The sequence below is a fragment of the Myxine glutinosa genome, chromosome 13, assembly GCF_964187855.1.
Source record: "Myxine glutinosa chromosome 13, kmMyxGlut1.1, whole genome shotgun sequence".
In the NCBI taxonomy this organism is placed as follows: domain Eukaryota; kingdom Metazoa; phylum Chordata; class Myxini; order Myxiniformes; family Myxinidae; genus Myxine; species Myxine glutinosa.
This window is the reverse complement of record NC_136273.1, coordinates 21,209,044-21,228,173: the sequence shown is the minus strand read 5'-3', so window position 1 is coordinate 21,228,173 and position 19,130 is coordinate 21,209,044. Positions and strand designations below refer to the sequence as shown.

At 49.1% G+C, this 19,130-nt stretch overlaps 1 protein-coding gene across 12 annotated transcripts in view; it reads right to left on the bottom strand.

The window, feature by feature from the left end:
• Positions 1-14,130: 14,130 nt before the first annotated feature.
• The window catches only part of LOC137438694 (protein-L-isoaspartate O-methyltransferase domain-containing protein 1), a 38,173-nt gene continuing 33,173 nt past the window's right edge, over positions 14,131-19,130 (bottom strand). For 9 of the 12 annotated variants that reach the window (XM_068133948.2, XM_068133954.2, XM_068133949.2 and 6 more), the window contains exons 6-7: positions 17,070-17,193; positions 14,131-16,602 (exon numbers count right to left, since the gene is read on the bottom strand). In XM_068133948.2, the coding sequence (XP_067990049.1) occupies positions 16,329-16,602; positions 17,070-17,193 (398 nt within the window). In that variant the 3' untranslated portion in view covers positions 14,131-16,328. The remainder of the gene's footprint in view (positions 16,603-17,069; positions 17,194-19,130) is intronic. The other 3 variants (XM_068133955.2, XM_078767162.1, XM_078767163.1) reach the window with 1 other exon arrangement.

Sequence of the window (19,130 nt, the reverse complement as noted above, 5' to 3'; positions counted from 1 at the left end):
TGTATGTGTATATAATAATAATAATAATACATTTATTTTATATAGCGCTTTTCAAGAAGCCCAAAGACGCTTTGACAGAGTACAAAAAACAAGTGCAAAAAGACAAAAATCAATAGGTAAATAATCAAAGCAAAAGGAAGGAGAAGGAGAAGAGATAGTCAGGGGTTAAATGCTGTGGGTTAAATGTTGAATGCAGTGTTGAACAGGTGGGTCTTGAGTGATGTTTTGAATGTGGTGAGTGAGGAGGAGTCTCTGATGGTGTGAGGTAGTGAGTTCCAGAGGGTGGGAGCAGCGATGGAGAAGGCCCTGTCCCCCCAGGATCTGAATTTGGTCCGGATGGGGGGGCGGGGGGTCAGGAGGTTGGTACCAGCAGAGCGGAGGTTGCGGGTGGGAGTGTGTCTGGAGAGGAGGTCAGCCAGGTAGGATGGGGCCAGGTTATGGAGGGCTTTGTAGGTCAAGAGGAGGATTTTGTACTGGACCGTGCACATATATGTGTATGTATGTATGTATGTGTGTGTATTTGCATGTATGTGTGTGTATGTCTGTGTGTGTATGTATGTGTGCATGTGTGTATTGATGTATGTGTGTTTATGTGTGTGTATGTATGTGTGTATGTATGTGTATGTTTATATGCATGTGTGTGTATGTATGTGTGCATGTGTGTATTGATGTATGTATTTGCATGTGTGTGTTTATGTGTGCATGTGTGTATTGATGTATGTATTTGTATGTGTGTGTTTATGTGTGTGTGTGTATGCATATGTATGTTTATATGCGTGTGTGTGTGTGTGTGTGTGTGTGTGTGTGTGTGTGTGTGTGTGTGTGTGTAAGGGCAAGGTAGGCCATTTTCACAGATGTAATATGTATGGTACCTTAACTGAGAGGACTTTATCTTCTTCCCCTCTTCTTCCCTTTATAAGGGGTGAGTTCCAAAGGCACCAAGCTTCTGCCCTACCTTGAGCACAATACTCCACTCCTCTCTGTCCTCAGCCACCTCTCTCCACTCTCCAACAACCCTCCACCTTCCTGAAGTCCCTCTTCACACAACCCTCCCATCTCAACTGTGGTCTACCTCTTTTCCTCCTACCTTGCTCCCTCAACCTACCCGCTCTCTTTGCCATTCACTCTTCCCCCATCCACACCACACGACGAGCCCATCTCAGCCAACATTTCACCAATTTTCCCATCAACCTCATCTGCACACCAATCTCCTCCCTCAGTTAATCCATTCTCCTTGTATCCACCCTCTTCACTCCCACAACTCTCCTGACCCCGTTTTTCTCGCACACCTGCAGCTTCTATTTCTTAGGCACCTGAGAGAAGGGAACGCAGTGAGGAACCCACAGCATATCTTCTGTACACTGGTGGATACTCCCCATCAGAGTAGCCCAAGGTGTGTATTCTAATATTGTAACCGATGGTTCAATTCGATCATCTGGAACACGTTCTCAATAATGCATTTATTTAAATATAACAGAGAAGAGAAAGCAGTGCAAGGGTTGTCTACAAACACAATAAGAGAGTACATGAGTGACAACGCCATTATTACACAAGGTAAACGGTTTACAAAATTGTTATTTCATCATGAGAACTGAATATGGAATACAACCTGGAAGCCAGTAGTAAGGTACATCCACAGAAACATAAATAAAAGGAAGCCTTCTACTATTGTGCTGGTTGAAAGAGCTCAACTGAGGCTGTACCATTTTCCTGTAGGTTTGGATTATTTGAAGAAGAAAAAAAACTTATAATTCGCAAAATTAGCGAAATGTGCGGAGGGAAAGAAGAGAAGTCAAAACAAATAAGAAGGAAATACTTTAAATCGTAATTAATCCACGATGAGGGAAAGAGACTTTCGAAAAGGGAATCCCTCCCTCTCATTTTGGATACTTCGTCTAAGCTCGTATATGAGCTAACGCATGAAACATATAATAGTCAGGTTCACGATGTCAATAAATTATATTTCGTTCAAAATCATGGTAGATGAGCAAACCTATACATTTTTGGAAAGGTTATAGCGTAAGGAAACTAAAAATCAATGTTTACATTTGGAGAGATACCTGTATGGCGGCCATTTTGGATTTTCAAAATGGCCACTGTAAAATACATATTTTGTTCTATTTCTGCCTCTAATTACCCTAAAACTTTTAAAATATACTAAACCTATATTTTCAGGGACAAGGAATCCAATGAAAGTATCAAATTAGTGCTATGGGGAATGGTAAGACACGAATCAAAGGTTTTGAATTGCAAAATACTGTCTTTATATTCGCGATAAGTTGCAAAATCAAATACATGTTATCATTTTGTACAGGCAGTTAATAACATCAAAATGTGTCACAATAATTCATATCACCAAACATACACAGGCAGTTAGCAAAATCATATATACACATGCAGTCAGTATAACTTCACATCTACACAGGCAGTCAATGACAAAATATACACAGGCAGTCAATGGCATCAAACATACACGATTACAGAATATGCCATTTAGAGTTCGTCATCACTGTCCTGTGTGTCGTATCCGACAATATAGTCCGCATCGTTTTCACAGTCCGTTCCACACAAGCAAAGGTCGGTCAAATTGATTGGCAAATCGAATTGGTCGAATGGTCTATCGAATCGAATTCGATGAATCGAATCGAATCGAATCGATCGAATGGTCGATCGAAGCGATTGGTCGAATGGAATTGGTCGAATGGAATTGGTCGGAATTGGCAAATGTAAACATTGATTTTCAGATTTTCCATGTAATAACGTTTCCAAAAATGTATAGGTTTGCTAATCTACCATGATTTTGAACGAAAAAACAGTGAACCTGACTATAATAAAGGGACAGGGAGAAAAGAGGGGAGAGAGAGGGAAACACAACAACAGTAGAGAACAGGAAATCTGTGGAAGAGAGAGAGGCCTGGGACTGGGTACACGGGATAAACAAGATTGACACTACAGGGGATTTCAGAAAAGAAAAAAAAAAGGAATTTGAAGGAGGTGAATTTGGGGTGTATTAACGGGGGTAGAAAAGATCAAGGTTTTGAATGGGAAAAGATAAGAGACGGTGGTGAACAGCTGTTTTAAAGAGCTGGAGGGAGGAGTGGGATTGAAGGGAGTGTGGGAGTTTGTTCCAGAGGTGGGAAAAAACGAGGAATGAAGGAGTGAAGGTGAGCAGAGAGTCTTGATTTTGGTAGTTTCACGAGAAGAGGGTTGCTGGCAGATCTTGTGCGTCCTGCAGGGAAATTTGGGGGACAGAGCCCAGAGAGACCTGGGGGAGCAAGGCCGGAGAGGAGTCGATAGAAGATGGAAAGACCACCAACCTGCCTGCGCGGAGTAAGTGAAAGGCCCTCGGAGATAGCTTCATCGCGGGAGATACCAATGATTCTGAAAGCTTTGGTTTCAACAGCGTGAAGACGAGCTAGGTGTGAGGCAGGAGCACCGGCCTAGAGGGCAGAGCAGCATTCCATTGAGCTGCAGATGAAAGCCTTGTATGTGGTGAGGAGGTCAGGTGTGTCAAGGAATGACCACACGACGGAGGATGCCCAGACGGCAACTGGCTTTGCAGACCAGATTTGAAATGTGGTTTTCCCAGGAAAGATCATGGCAGATAGTGAGACCCAAAAGCTTGAGTGACAGAACTTCTTGGAGAGGATTGTACAGAAAGTAGATGGGAGGTTTGTCCTGACGGTCTTTTCAGAGAGACATAGTAAGAGTGTGAGATTTGTCAGGATTGAAAGACATGTTCCACTTGTTTGACCAGTCTGTGATTTTGTCCAGGTCTGCAGAGAGTGAGGAGGCTGCTGCCTGCCGATCTGAGGGATGAGGAATGGAGCGGCAGAGAGTGGAGTCATCAGCAAAGAGATAGAGAGGATTTTCAAGAGAGTCGGAGAGATCATTGATGAAGACGAGAAAAAGCACAGGACCCAGAACACTGCCTTGGGGAACTCCAGCCTGAACAGGAAGGGGAGATGAGAGAAATCCATTCAGGGCCACACGTAGACTACGACCAGAGAGGAAGTCCGCAAGCCATGCGTGGAGATTTCCATGGATACCATAGGAGGAGAGTTTGGTGAGCAGAGCGGGGTGCCAGACCGTATCGAAGGCACGTGATATGTCAAGGGAGACAGCTCTGATTTCCTGTTTGGTGTTGAGTACCTCCATCCATTGTCGAGACAGCAGAAGCAGCATGTCCAGAGTAGAATGACCTGGTCTGAATCCAAATTGATGATCCAAGATCAAGCCATTGGAGAAGAGGAAGGATTGAATATCGGAAGCAATGATGGATTCCATGACCTTGCTGATAATTGGGACATTTTTGAGATGGCACACAACATTCAGGTCCCTTCGAATAGTTATTTCCATTATACATGTCTGGAATAGCTCCTTTCCCGCTAGTAAAGGGATGTCGTGTGATTGGAATGCGTTGGCGTCGGGCAGAGAGGCCCCGCCCCTTTCTTTTCCGTAGTGGGTAAATAGAAACGTAAGCACGTGAGGGTTAAGTCATATGCACGTATGTATTTATAGCGATGTTTACCGTGACGTCACGTACCCGATCATGTGACCGCGCTCTTTGTTTTGGTTGGCAAAACACAAACCATGCTGGCCGTCTCTAAGTGGTGAAGTTTTACGATCATTGACGTGACACCATTTCAAGGACAATGCCTGTGAGCTGTTGTGTTGTTAATTGCACAAATAGATTTGAAAAGAACTCAGGAATAAGTTTCGATTGAATTCCAGAGCCACTCTCCATGTACGGCCTCGAAGCTATGTCTTTATTGTTGAAAGAAGAAGAAACGCACTATTTTGTCCTTCCAGGACGTGATCACGATAACGCGATCTCCCGCGGTCATTTGAACCTCAAATAAAATTCCAATTGCAGATTTGTCAATAGGTGAGGTATATTAACAAACGAACGAAGCAGATTTGGTCAAATTCTGACTTTTTTTAACTAGATCGCATTTCACACAAAGTTGTGAGAAACTAAAGAAGAAGAAGAATCGCTTGGCTTCTCAGATAAAATAAATAATTCTGTCTGCAATTTCAGGTTAATTTTCTTTTTAAAATGGCTTTTTCTGCAATCATTGCATGGATTGACATGTGTGGATGTGTGTGTGTGTGTGTGTGTGTGTGTGTGTGTGTGTGTGTGTGTGTGTGTGTGTGTGTGTGTGTGTGTGTGTGTGTGTGTGTGTGTGTGTATCGGGGTTGTATCCAAGGGGGTTGTGTCAAAGCATGTCCAATGAAAGTGGGGTTGTATCAAAAGTGGGGTTGTATCAAAAGTGGGGTTGTATCAAAAGTGGGGTTGTATCAAAAGTGGGGTTGTATCAAAAGTGGGGTTGTATCAAAAGTGGGGTTGTATCAAAAGTGGGTGCGAGTAAACCGGTCATCACTGCCAGCAGTTTTAAAGTGGCAGTTCTAGTGGCAGAGTGGCAGTGGCAGTTCTTGCTTCTTCCCCACACACACCCAGGCCTCATGAGGTTTGTTGTTGAGACGCTGTGATGGTATGACTTTGCCATTGATAAAGCAGAATGGTACATCATTCCCGATCGCATGATACCACAGTGGCTTCACATGACCACTTAAAAAAAAATTGTATGCCTCTAGTGACCTGAATGCCTTCAGTGACTCCCTTGTGTAGATACCCGGTGTGTCGATCAAGTACGTGCACACGTCGCCGTAGTTCAAATCTGGCCAGCAAGATGGATTGTTTTGCCATCCTTTCATTTGCAAATGGATCCGGAAGAATATCCTCACCATTCCTATAACTCAACTTCGATTTGTACCGAGATTTTGTAACAGTGTCAAGACTATTAAAATACTCCGAAACGATCACATGTGTGTCGAGCGACGCCATTATGCAAAACGAAAACACTGCGCTTTTGCCAACCAGGCTGCTGCGCATGCGCGGATATGGTGGGTTTGTTTATAAACAGTGAACATCGCTATAACTCCGTGATGTGCAGCCGCGACCTCGGGTTCTGGAAGTTTCACTTGGTGGCACTTGATTACGTCACGGGCCAGTGTGCAGAATCCACCCACGTTCTGGAAAGTTCACTCAGCCTGGCACGGTTTACCTCACAAAAAGCCATAGAAAATTACCTCACCAGAAACTCGCGGTTTATTCCTTTTATTTCCCTCTTTTCTATATACACGACACTTAAGTTTACAATCACGCTTAACTTTGGTTACATTTTCTTTTCCACACACACGTTAATTTTCATTGCATCGTCATATTACCTTTCGCTGACCTGCACCCTGACCCGACAAATGGCGGACTTCATGGAAATCCTAGCGACGGCACAATCTCGCTATACCTCAGTTTTACCTCACGTCGACGCCATCGCTTCATCCTTACTGTACGTCGACGCCGCCGGTTACGAAGCCTCCGAGGCGCGAATGCCGGAGAGGACATTTCATGACCACGTTAATGACTGCTTCCTGTTCCCGTCCACCCACGCACATTTCCCACATATGTCTGATGGCGCCTTGTTTGTAATTGGTACGGAAGGCATAGAGTTAAGACTTCCTCACGTGTATTCACCCTGTGCTGGCAAAGCGAAAAGCAGGGTTAAGCATTCGGGTGCGTACGTGTGTCGCACGTGCGTGTCGGCATTTTCAAAATTCATTTTCTCGGCAACCGTTGGTCCGATTGACATTTAATTTTACCGGAGGGAGCGCCTCTGCCTGCAGATAGATTTTTTGCTGATAATTATGACGTCATAGGTCAAGTCGTCCGGACGCCATCTTGGAAAACGTTACACCTCTATCTCCCAAACCGCTTAATGGCAAAAATTTAAACATGGCTCATTGTCAAGTCCACCCCATGGGGAATAAGATATGTTAATGATGTCATAGGTACCTCCATTATGACGTTGTGGCGGACACAAAAGCCCACTGGCGTGGTGACATCATTCCACGCACCAAGTGGGCGGTGGCCACGCCCGAGGGGTAGGCGTGGCCTCATGATATACACCGGCCGACCAGCCCGGAGCATTTCAGTGTTACAGTGTAGTCTTACAATAAAGACGTTTATATGTTACCGCTTGTCCGCTTCCTCCTTGCTCACAAGCAGCGCGCGTAACGCCGCGCTTTACTGGTGACCCTCGACGTTGGATCTGCCGTAGCGATCCTTCCGAACACGACGCCATTGCAATGGCCAACGACAAGGCAATGGCGATTAAACTTCCCGAATTTTGGGAGGCCCAGGCCGAAGTCTGGTTCGTTCAAGCCGAAGCCCAATTTCAGCTTCGGCGCCTCACCAACGACGACCTGCGCTACTGCCATGTCGTCGCCTCCCTCGGGCCCGGCACGGCCGCTCGAGTTGTGTCCGTCCTTCGCCACCCACCGGACGGCCACAAGTACGAGGCACTCAAGCGGCTACTCCTAGCCACGTTCGGCCTCACGGACGACGCACGGGCCGATCGCCTCCTGGATCTCCCCGAGCTCGGTGAGACGCGCCCGTCGGTCCGAATGGACCATATGCTGTCACTGTTGGGCGACGAAGCCCCCGGTTCGCTATTCCGGGCGCTTTTCCGGCGCCAACTTCCAGCGCAGGTTCGCCTCGCGTTGGCCGGGACCGAGCTAACGGAACCCCGAGCATTGGCCGCCAAGGCGGACAGGTACTTCGCCGCTTCGGACACGCGGGCGAGCGTCGGCGTGGCCGTCACGGCCCTCGACGCTGATGTTCAGCAGCATGTTCCACAGCATCAGCTTCTACAGCGCGCTGATGTTCAGCAGCATGCTGATACGCACCTCGTGAACGCCGCCACGCCCCGCCCACCGCCACCGCGGGGAAACCCGCCAACTCCACCGGCCGGGCGGAGCCAGCCGCTCTCCTCCAGCTCCACCAGCTGGTGCTGGTTCCACGCCAAGTTCGGCCACGAAACTCGGCGGTGTCATCCGCCGTGCTCCTTCAACGGGTCGGGAAACGCCCGGGCCGGCGCTCAATAGTGGCGATGAGCGCCGGCCGTTCGAGCAGCCTGCTGTTCATAACGGACACCTTCTCCGGGCGCCGTTACCTGTGCGACACGGGAGCGCAGGTGAGTGTCATTCCCGCCGGCACGTCAGACAAGCACGCCGCGGGTGGGGGCCCCGCGCTGCTTGCCGCGAACAGGACGCCCTTCCGTACGTACGGAAAACGCTGCCTCTCTCTGCGGTTTGGAGGGCAGGTTTTCCGATGGACGTTCGTCACCGCCGACGTGCCCATGGCACTGCTTGGCGCGGACTTCCTGTGCGCTAATGGGCTCCTGGTCGACGTCAAGCGCAGACGGCTTGTCCAGGCCGAGACGTTCAGCTCGCTCGCTTGTGCGTTGCCCAGCTCAACGAGCGGCTTGCCAAGCGGCTTGCCGAACGATTCGGTTCCGGCCACGTTGGTCTGTACGCTTCCGGCAGCGGATGCATTCACCCGCCTCCTCGCCGGCTTCCCGGCCCTCACGCGGCCCACCTTCTCGGCGGGGGCCGTCAAGCACGGGGTGGCCCATCACATCCCCACCGTCGGGCCACCGGTCTACGCCCGGGCACGCCGCCTCGAGCCGACGAAGCTCGCGGTGGCAAAAGCAGCGTTCGCTACCCTGGAGCGACTCGGCATCGTTCGGCGCTCAGAGAGCGCTTGGGCGTCGCCGCTGCACATCGTGCCGAAGCCCGGCGGGGGATGGCGACCGTGCGGGGACTATCGCCGTCTCAATGACGCCACGACTCCCGACCGCTACCCCGTCCACCACATTCAGGACTTTTCCACCCGTTTGGCGGGCAGGTCCTTCTTCTCGAAGGTGGACCTCATACGCGGCTACCATCAGGTCCCCGTCAGGCCGGAGGACGTCCCGAAGACGGCGGTCATCACGCCATTCGGACTCTTCGAGTTCCTGCGCATGCCCTTCGGTCTGAAGAATGCGGCTCAGGCGTTCCAGCGACTGATGGACAGCGTCCTGCGCGACTTGGATTTTGTCTACGTCTACCTGGACGACATCCTCGTCGCCAGCGCGTCCCGCGAAGAGCACCTACGCCACCTCCGCACGCTCTTCGAACGCCTGGGCCAGCATGGCCTGATTGTGAACCCCGCAAAGTGCCGGTTCGGCGCCGCCACAATCGATTTTCTGGGGCACCGTGTCACCAGGCACGGAGCCGTCCCCCTGCCGGCCAAGGTGGAGGCGGTGAAGGGGTTGCCGCGCCCCCGCACGATCAGAGGGCTGCAGGAGTTCCTGGGCATGGTGAACTTTTACCATCGGTTCCTGCCCCGTATCGCCCAGCTCCTGCGCCCCCTGCACGAAGCTCTCCGAGGTAAGCCAGGTAAAGGCGACGTTACCTGGACCGAGCAGATGGACACGGCGTTCACGGGCGCGAAGCTCGCCTTGGCTAACGCCACCATGCTCGCGCACCCGGCGCCCGATGCACCGATCGCCCTCACCACCGATGCCTCGGACTACGCGGTGGGCGCGGTGCACGAGCAATGGGTGCGTGGAGCTTGGCAACCGCTGGCGTTCTTTAGCCGGCAGCTTCGCCCGCCCGAACGCCGTTACAGTACCTTCGACCGCGAGTTGCTCGGACTTCACTTGGCGGTCAGGCACTTCCGCCATCTGCTCGAGGGCCGGGCGTTCACTGCCTTCGTCGACCACAAGCCGCTGATCTTCGCGATGGGCAAGGTCACCGAGCCGTGGTCGGCCCGGCAGCAGCGTCACCTCTCGGCCGTGTCCGAGTACACGACGGACATCCAGCACGTCGCGGGGAAGGACAACCCGGTGGCGGATTGCCTTTCCCGGGCCGTCGCCCACGCAGTCCACCTCGGCATCGACTATGCCCGGATGGCAGCGGACCAGGCCGCTGACCCCGACGTCCAGGCCTTGCGGACCGCCGTCACGGGCCTCCGCGTCACCGAGGTGCCGTTCGACGGCGCGGGCGTGGCCCTCTTGTGCGACGTCTCCCTCGGGCGTCCTCGCCCCATCGTGCCCGCGGGCTGGCAGCGCCAGGTGTTTGACGCCATCCACGGCCTGTCCCACCCGGGCGCGAGGGCCTCCCAAAGGCTGATCGCCGACAAGTTCGTCTGGCATGGCCTCCGGAAGGCCGTCCGCGGCTGGGCCAGGACGTGCCTCGCGTGCCAGCGCGCCAAGGTGCACCGGCACACCCAGGCCCCGTTGGCCCCGTTCACGGTGCCGGAACGCCGGTTTGACCACGTCCACGTGGACCTGGTGGGACCTCTGCCCCCCTCGCGGGGTTTCACCTACGTCCTCACCATGGTGGACCGCACCACCCAGTGGCCGGTAGGCCGTGCCCTTGGCATCGACAACGGCGGCCGATGTCGCGCAGGCTTTCATCGCCACCTGGGTCGCCCGGTTCGGCGCCCCCTCAGACATCTCATCCGACCGCGGCCCCCAGTTCACCTCGGAGCTCTGGGGGGCGGTTGCGCAGGGGCTCGGGGTCCGGCTGCACCGAACCACGGCCTACCACCCCAAGGCTAACGGCCTGTGTGAGCGATTTCACCGCTCATTGAAGGCCGCGCTCCGGGCCACCCTCCGCGACGGCGGCTGGGTCGACAGGCTCCCCTGGGTCCTGCTGGGCCTCCGGACGGCGCCCAAGGAGGACCTGCGCGCATCCGCGGCGGAGTTGGTCTTCGGGCAACCGCTGCGGGTGCCGGGCGAGTTCCTCCCCGACTCCACAGCACCATGGTCCGCGGCACAGCAGCGCTCCGCTCTGCAAGAGACCGCCCAGAGGTTCGCCCCGGTGCCAACGGCATGCTACGGGCACCCACCGACGCACGTCGCCCCGGAGCTTCGCACGGCGGAGTACGTCTTCGTCCGCCACGATGCCCATCGGACACCACTGCGGCCCCCGTACGACGGGCCTTTCCGCGTGCTGGAGACCGGGGCGAAGCACTTCACCCTGGACATCGGCGGTACTCCTGACCGCGTTTCGGTAGACCGCCTCAAGCCGGCCCACCTCGATGTGGACCATCCACCGCCAGTGGCCCGACCCCCACGTCGGGGCCGCCCTCCTGCGGGCGGACCCCCGGCACCGCCCAGCCCCGCCGCCACGCCGCCCCCTGGTCCTGCACCCATCCCAGGGGCAGCCAGGGGCATCCCACCTGGCATCCCTGCACCCCGGACGCCGCCGATCGCCAGGGGGCGCTTCGGCCGGGTCATTCGTCTGCCCCGCAAACTGGCCCGCCAGGTGCGCGAGAATTCTGGGGGGGCGCGTGTGGCGGACACAAAAGCCCACTGGCGTGGTGACATCATTCCACGCACCAAGTGGGCGGTGGCCACGCCCGAGGGGTAGGCGTGGCCTCATGATATACACCGGGCGACCAGCCCGGAGCATTTCAGTGTTACAGTGTAGTCTTACAATAAAGACGTTTATATGTTACCGCTTGTCCGCTTCCTCCTTGCTCACAAGCAGCGCGCGTAACGCCGCGCTTTAACGTCATAATTCGACAAGTACAACGCTTGATCTGATCAATATGAAAAAAATATTTCTTCTGCAACTGTTAGTCCAATGAACACGAAATTTTCAGAATGTGTGGTTCCGCCTGTGGAACTTTTTAATGATAATTATAACGTTATCGGTCACGTGGTACAGACGCCATCTTGGAAAAAAATCGAAAAAAGTTGCACCTCTTTATCTCCGAAACCGCTACATGCAAAAAATTGAAAAGTGGCTCATTGTCAAGTCCTCCCCTTGGGGAATATGACATGTTAATGATGATGTCATCGGTGCCTTCGTTATGACGTCATAATTCGACAAGTGCAACACTTATCCGATCATTGTGAATTTTTTTTCTCAGCAACTGTTGGTCTGACGGGCATGAAATTTTCACCATAGGAGCGACTCCTCCTTTAGAATATTTTAATGATAATCATGACGTCATAGGTCATGTGGTACAGGCGCCATCTTGGAAAAACCGAAAAATGTTGCACCTCTATATCTCCAAAACGGCTGCATGGAAAAAATTGAAACATGGCTCATTGTAAAGAACTCCATATGGGGAATAGGTGTTGTCAACGATGACATCATTGGTGCCATAATTATTACGTCATAATTCGCCAGGGACAACGCTTAGTCTGATCAGTTTGAAATGTATTGAGTGTGATTTATGCAACAATTATATTAGAGAATATAAATTTATGATGTCATCACTGACGTGGTCTGGCAGCCATATTGGATCAAAGAAAAACAACACAACACAACAACATGCATTTTAAGGCCATTTTCCCTGCTGGAGCGCGGGTTAGCCTTGCAGTCCCCATGACAATCTTCTCCATTTTGCCCTATTTTCTGCATCTCTCCTTGTTAACCCCCTTGCCCGCATTTCTTCTTCCACCATCTTTAGCCAAGTCTTTCTCGGTCTTCCTCATCCTCTACTTCCTTCTACATTCATTTCCATCACTCTTCTCAACCAGTCACTTTCATCCTTCCTCAACACAAGACCAAACCATCTCAACCTGTTCCTCTTCACAGCATCAATCACAGGCTCTATTCCCATCATCTTTCGCAATTCATCATTTGTCTTCCTCTCTCTCAGCGACACTCCACACATCCACAGAACCATTCGCATTTCCACCCTTTCCAGCCTTCGTTGCTGCTCTACGTTCATTACCCATGTCTCGCTCCCATAAATCATAACACTTCTCACACATGCAGCACACACCTTTCCCTTCAGCTTCAACGACACTCTCCTCCTCATCAGCACGCCACTCAGTTCCCGAAACTTCTTCCATGCACATCTCACTCTAGCAACCGTTGCCGAGTCTGATCCACCTTCTCCATTCAGCGGATCAAAGAAAAAACAATGTTCAAAAACAGAAGAGTTGGCTCGCAACAAGTTGACTGCGCAGGGTAAGTATTCTATGAATACCATCTAGTTTATTTCCTTATCTAACGCAGGCACCCTTAATTGCACGTTGTAAATTACTTGATTAATTAAATTTGAGTTTTCATTTTTACCCTTAATTACTGTGCTTGTAGATTGCAGTCCTTGAATCCCCTCCCCATTTGTTTGACCCCACATCATTGTTATACAATTATACTAAATTCCTTGTGGACGTTTTCCTTTCGATCTGTTCGTGTCTGTCCCTTTCCTTCATTGGTCCAGTGCTGTCCGTACCTAGAGTAGATTGGGAGGTTATAATTCCCCTGTTAATTGGCTCATTAGCCCCGGCACGTATCAAGCGGTAAGGTCAGCCACCCTAATTACCATCGAATACAAGATTGGTACACCGCTGGAAGGTACGTTCCCCGATTTGGTAATGTCATGTGGTACAGGTAAATGGCGTCAAGACTGTGGACCCTGATATTGCGCGATATACCAATTGGCGTTTGTAGTTGCTTAGCAACCTGCGGTGGCAGCCTCAGGTCTGGTAAGTCCGTGTAGAACAAGGGATTTCCCCTCGTAATACTCTCAAACCCTGCGACCGCAACATTATTATTATTATCATATATCAATTCATATTATTTTATTACCTCCGCCACCAAAGGTGGATGGAGGTTATGTTTTCACCCCTGTCTATTTGTTTGTGAACAAAATATCTCAAAAAGTTGTGGACGGATTCGGACGAAATTTGGCAGAGATGTAGCGAATGTGACAAGGACGAAATGATTAGATTTGGGTGAAGATCCGGATTCGGATCCGGCTACGAGAATTATTAAAGTGATTCTTCACCATTGGAAGATGGGGCCAAAAACGATGCATGGTAGGATATCTCAAAAAGTTAATGGTGGATTTGGACGAAACTTAGTGGACAGGTTGGGTGTCTGACAAGGACAAATATATTCGATTTTGGTGAAGATCTGAATATGGAGTCAGATATGAGAATTATTAAATTGTTAAGTGATTCTTCACCATTGAGTGATATGGCCAACCAGGTGGAGGTATGCTCTATACTGAGTGCCGTTCTAGTTATAGATGAGATCAAGGTGTGTTTAACATCCATCCGATGGACAGAGCACACATTGATTGACGCCTCGCCCTGCATGTGAAACACCAGGATGAGAATTTATAGCTGAGTCAGGATTCAAACCCAGACGACACAGCTCCGAGGTGAGTGTGCCCTCCTCCAGTCTATCCTGCACCTGCACCAGCCCATCGTGTGTCATCAACACTGGCAAGACACTTAACATCAGGACAATGAAGAAAAATAAGATGAAAGAAACTTTTCTTGTACTTCTTTTGATTTTTATTAATCATTGAGAAATACAACTAAATACAGGCAACTTGGAATAACTATAATAAAGACACAGTAGAAATACTTACGTTCTCTGTTTTGTTTTTTTTACATTTCCATGAACTATGATATTACCGACAGGACTCACAAACCCATACGCCTCACAGAGATACTCTGTGACCCTGCCAGGCTGAAAGGCCATGTGCAGTGAACGACCGCTCTCACGGTCAACTGGTCAACATCGTCTATCAGCAAACAAAGAGCGGGTATAAACATGGTGGAGCCTGCATCGCCGATCGGGCCACGAGTCGTGGTCCTGCAAGAGCGACGGACACGCGACGCCAGACTTTGTCAAAACCAGGCTGCATTCACCTCTACCAGGAAAGACAAAAAAAGGTCCTGTTCTTGCCACTTGTCAAGAACACCCCCACAGAGTGCAAAGTACAGTGCTTGGCAGCCAAAAAGTGAGGGGTGGTTTTGAGGGGTCAGGGGAAGGGGGGTCACGTTCCTGCCATGACAAGAGAATCATCGGAAGCCAAAGAGAGAATCAAAACCTATTCGGGGTTGTGCGGTTAGAAAGGAAGTGCTCATTTTCTGGCATAGATATACTTCACCTGTGCCATTTACTTTGCCGGAGACACACGCATGTACAACTGGATATACCGTAGAGTAATGAGTTGCGGTGTGATGAAGGTGTCCCAAGGAGGTCACCCACAATGAGTCCCTGCTCGACAAGACTTGCACAGAAAAACAAAATTCAGGCATATGTGGATAGAATACGCGCCCTGTACAGGTATAATCGAAATAGCCCTCCGTCAGTGGACCCATGCGATGGTCCGATGTGGTGACGGAGCTGAGAGGAGCAACAGACTTGAAGATTCGACGTCTCTTCACAATTATTCATGTAACGCAATTTGTATAATCTAGCGCTTCTATCAGTTTGTCACAATCAGGACATTTCGTTCTGCAACATCACCACCACCACCACAACCACCACACTTTGCCCCATCAAGGTGCAAATGAAAACAAAGTAATCGTAGGTACATACCAGGCCGATGATGGCAAGCTCCTGAACATTCAACCTGAGGTCTTTCGACCGTTTCCAAAATATCTGGCAAAATACAAACAACTACAGCAAAGCGACTCAAACTGAAGAGGATCAATGTAGAGTATGACTTTGTAGTCAAGGTGAAAAGTATCACAACATCCAGAAAAGGCCGACAAACAATGAAGAATAAACAGGAGGTGAATGAGCTCTGTGCGCATGCTCACGTACACACACATGCGCGCACACGCACGCACGCACGCACACACACACACACACGCAGGCAGGTACGCAGACACATGCTCGGATGAATGCATTCACGCATATGTGCACATGCACACACACGGTATGCACAAGTCCACGGATGAATGCCTGTAAACATGCACATGTACACACATTTGCACGCACATATGTACACACACATATGCGTGCACAAGCACACAAGTATATACACTCGCACACGCGCTCAGGTGAATGCATGTACGTACACGCACAAACCTGTCAGGCACTGAATGACAAGGTTTGCAAGGTGGAGGACATTTCATCGAGTCGAGCGTAAGGACATCCCTCTTGTTGTTCAATCCTGGAGGCCACAATCAGTAAAAGGAGCCACGGTGCGTGAACCTGGGCGAACGGTTAAGGTAGGAATGGCTGATGCGAATTTACAAGATGGCTACGAGTAAATAAATCCCTGTGTGCTGCCGGCATGACAGGTGCAGCGAAACGTGGTTAAACGCTGGATTTCCACCGCACACAAGAAGGCAGAATTGTTGCTTGTTCATCGAAGTGAAAATGAGTGCAACTGCCACCAACACTATCACGGAAATCTCGCATACAACTACATCGACAGTTTGTTCCTTACAAAACACCTCCTCCTTCGCGGGCAGTGAGAGCACGCTCAGATGTGGGTCAGTGAGCAGAATGGTTACGGCAACGATCTCACGAGCAGTGCACATGCATGCTGTACACACCTCTCACCACTACCGGTGAGCGTGCAGCAACAATGGTGAGGGTGGTAGTTATACAGAAAGGAAACATTACTAAAAGAGTGGTGGTGGTATGAGACAACGCACTTAACATAAAAAAAAATACAACCATGTTACGAGCAGAGGAGCTGGTAATGGTAGTGGTGGCTTACAAACCTACTTCTCACGATAGTACAACAGGTAGTTTTTCAGAGATTCAGGAAGAGGCAAATTGAGCAGTCGCTCACGGAGAAGGTTCTGAGGCGGCGGTTCCAGCTTCACCTCAGGTCTGGCCAAATCTGTGGAGTGATCACCAGGAGGGTCTCGATCCACGTCACCATCCTGCCGTTCGTCACTGTCATAGTCACTATCCAGATGGTGCGGGATGAGCTGGTTTCCCACGAACACGAAGGTATTGATGCGCCGATCCCTTTGACGTCTGCGTTTACGTCTAGAGGGTGGAAAAGGCGACAAAAGGAGAGCCAACACGTCACGGGGTGCGTAGGAGCGTTGGGTTCAGGTGAGTCGGGACAGAACAAATGACATCTGGACATTCTCTCACAAATTAACTATTGTATGCCCAGGGAGACCTTTGGTATAAATATTTGGCTGGCAGAAAGGTATAAATAAAAGCTCAAAAGGTCCCACATGGTCGGTAATGGAGTGCTTCTTCCACAGGAGGAATGTGCAATTACCTGAGCCCAAAATAAATAAATAAATAACTTCAAGTTGATCCTCCATTAACTGTGAACATGCAGACAGCCAGACTGGTGCTTTGACCAAACAGTTTACTGGTTTTGAGGCCATTTGTTGAAAGATTGGGTTGAAGTGCACTCCAAACAGGGATTCAAAATCAAATTCCCATGGCGCTGGTTGCACACAGAAGGGTGTGGGGGACACACACATAAGGAGTTTTACCGGGGTTTGGGGACACGATGCGTGGCGATGCTTTGTTGAGGCTGTTCCTGGTTAATTAGCTGACGCAGCCAAAGCCGGATGGTGATGCGGGTTAAGTCTTGGAGGGACCGTACCTCTACGTTTGCTGATAAAAGAGTGGGAGTTGGGGTCGGGGGTGGAATAAAAACGGATTAAAAGGGACATATTGTGTGGAATAAAACTAATCAAGGGAAACTATGCTCTTCTGACTTCATACCCACAGTGCTTTGCAGGAGCTTTTGCCCATGGTGACCGACGAGAGGTGCGAGTTAGCATCCAAAGGTTAGCATGCGAGTTCTCAAAAATTGAGCATGAATATTCAAGCACGTTAAAAATAAATAAATATATACAGTATATATATATATATAGTTGTATCAGATTGATGTCGAGGTATCAGATTATAATTTAAGTTATAATAATCAGATTATAACTCCATATAATGAGTGGATACCAGAGATAATGTACCGTGCGGCAGGCGGTGCTTATCGCTCCCATTGAGGTCGAGAATAGCTGGATGGGATACCTCAATGGTGGTTCACCACTCATGGTATGAAGTCGCATAATGACTGATATATATATATATATCTGGACATTCTGGACATCGCAAACTGGATGCATATATATATATATATATATGTATATATATATATATATATATATATATATATATATATATATATATATATATATTCATGAACCCGGTCAATTGTAACATCAACTGTCGGTTCTTAAAGTTACTTCATTTCAACCTGGGATGTAAAATGGCAGAAGGAGTGGAGAGATGGACAACATCATCAAACAACTCACCATTGTCCTCATATATTGCTTCAAAGAAACTCATTCAAGTGCCATTAGAAGCAGTTTACAACTAAAACGGCATTTGGTAGAGTGCATACATCCGCCAGGCTGAACAGTTTATGCTTTGTATCGCACCGATAGGTAGGATCTGCGTCCGGACCTTAATAAAAAACCTAATTCACTTGTTCGTTTCACCTACCCAACTCATCCACCAAGTTTTGTCATAATCCGTCCATAACTGTTTGAGATATTGTGCTATATCGTTTTTGGCCCCATCTCTCAATGGTGAAGAATCACTTAAAAAATTATCCCATCTGGATCCGGATCTTCACCAAAATCAAATCAATTTGCCATTGTCACAGACCCAACCTCACCACAAAATTTCAGCCGAATCCATCCACAACTTTTTGAGATATCCTGTTCACAGACAGACAGGGGTGAAAACATAATCTCCATTCAGGAGAATCTCCATTCAGGTGGAAGTAATATAGATGAGGAAAACAACAAAAAATGTTACAAAATATTCGAGCATTGTTTTGCTTTCGCAACACAACTATACTACTACTACCACTACTTCCTCTAATTATTCTCAACTTCTGGTGGGGTCGGTCAGGGAATGTCTTTGACCCAAGTTTTTCACAAACTGGATGCACAGGCCTGATGTTCGATTGAAGCCAATTTGGGCAGGAATCTGTAATTTTGTAATTTGTAATTTGTAATTTGTAATTTCTGTAATTTGTAATTTTGTAATTTGTAATTTTGTAATTTGTAATTTCTGTAATTTGTAATTTGTAATTTGTAATTTTGTAATTTGTAATTTCTGTAATTTGTAATTTGTAATTTGTAATTTTGTAATTTCTGTAATTTGTAATTTTCTAATTTTGTAATTTGTAATTTTGTAATTTCTGTAATTTGTAATTTGTAATTTCTGTAATTTGTAATTTAATTTGGCAGCAATGATAACTCACCTACTCTTCATCTCATCCAGAAGGTAACTCATCCGCCGGATCCTTTAATGTCCACTAATGCTACCAGATGAGACACCCAGGGTGCGTTGCTTTTGCGAGCATGCCGCTATCACTTTCCAAGCCAGCCGTTCCGTATCAAACGCTTTGCAAGCCACTCGCCAAGCTGCTCGACAAGCGGTTAAGAGAGGTGCTTTGTTATATTAGGAAAAATGGCCGCCATAATCGGATTCCACACAATAATACAACCAATGATTTCTTTCCCCATTCCTCGTACTCT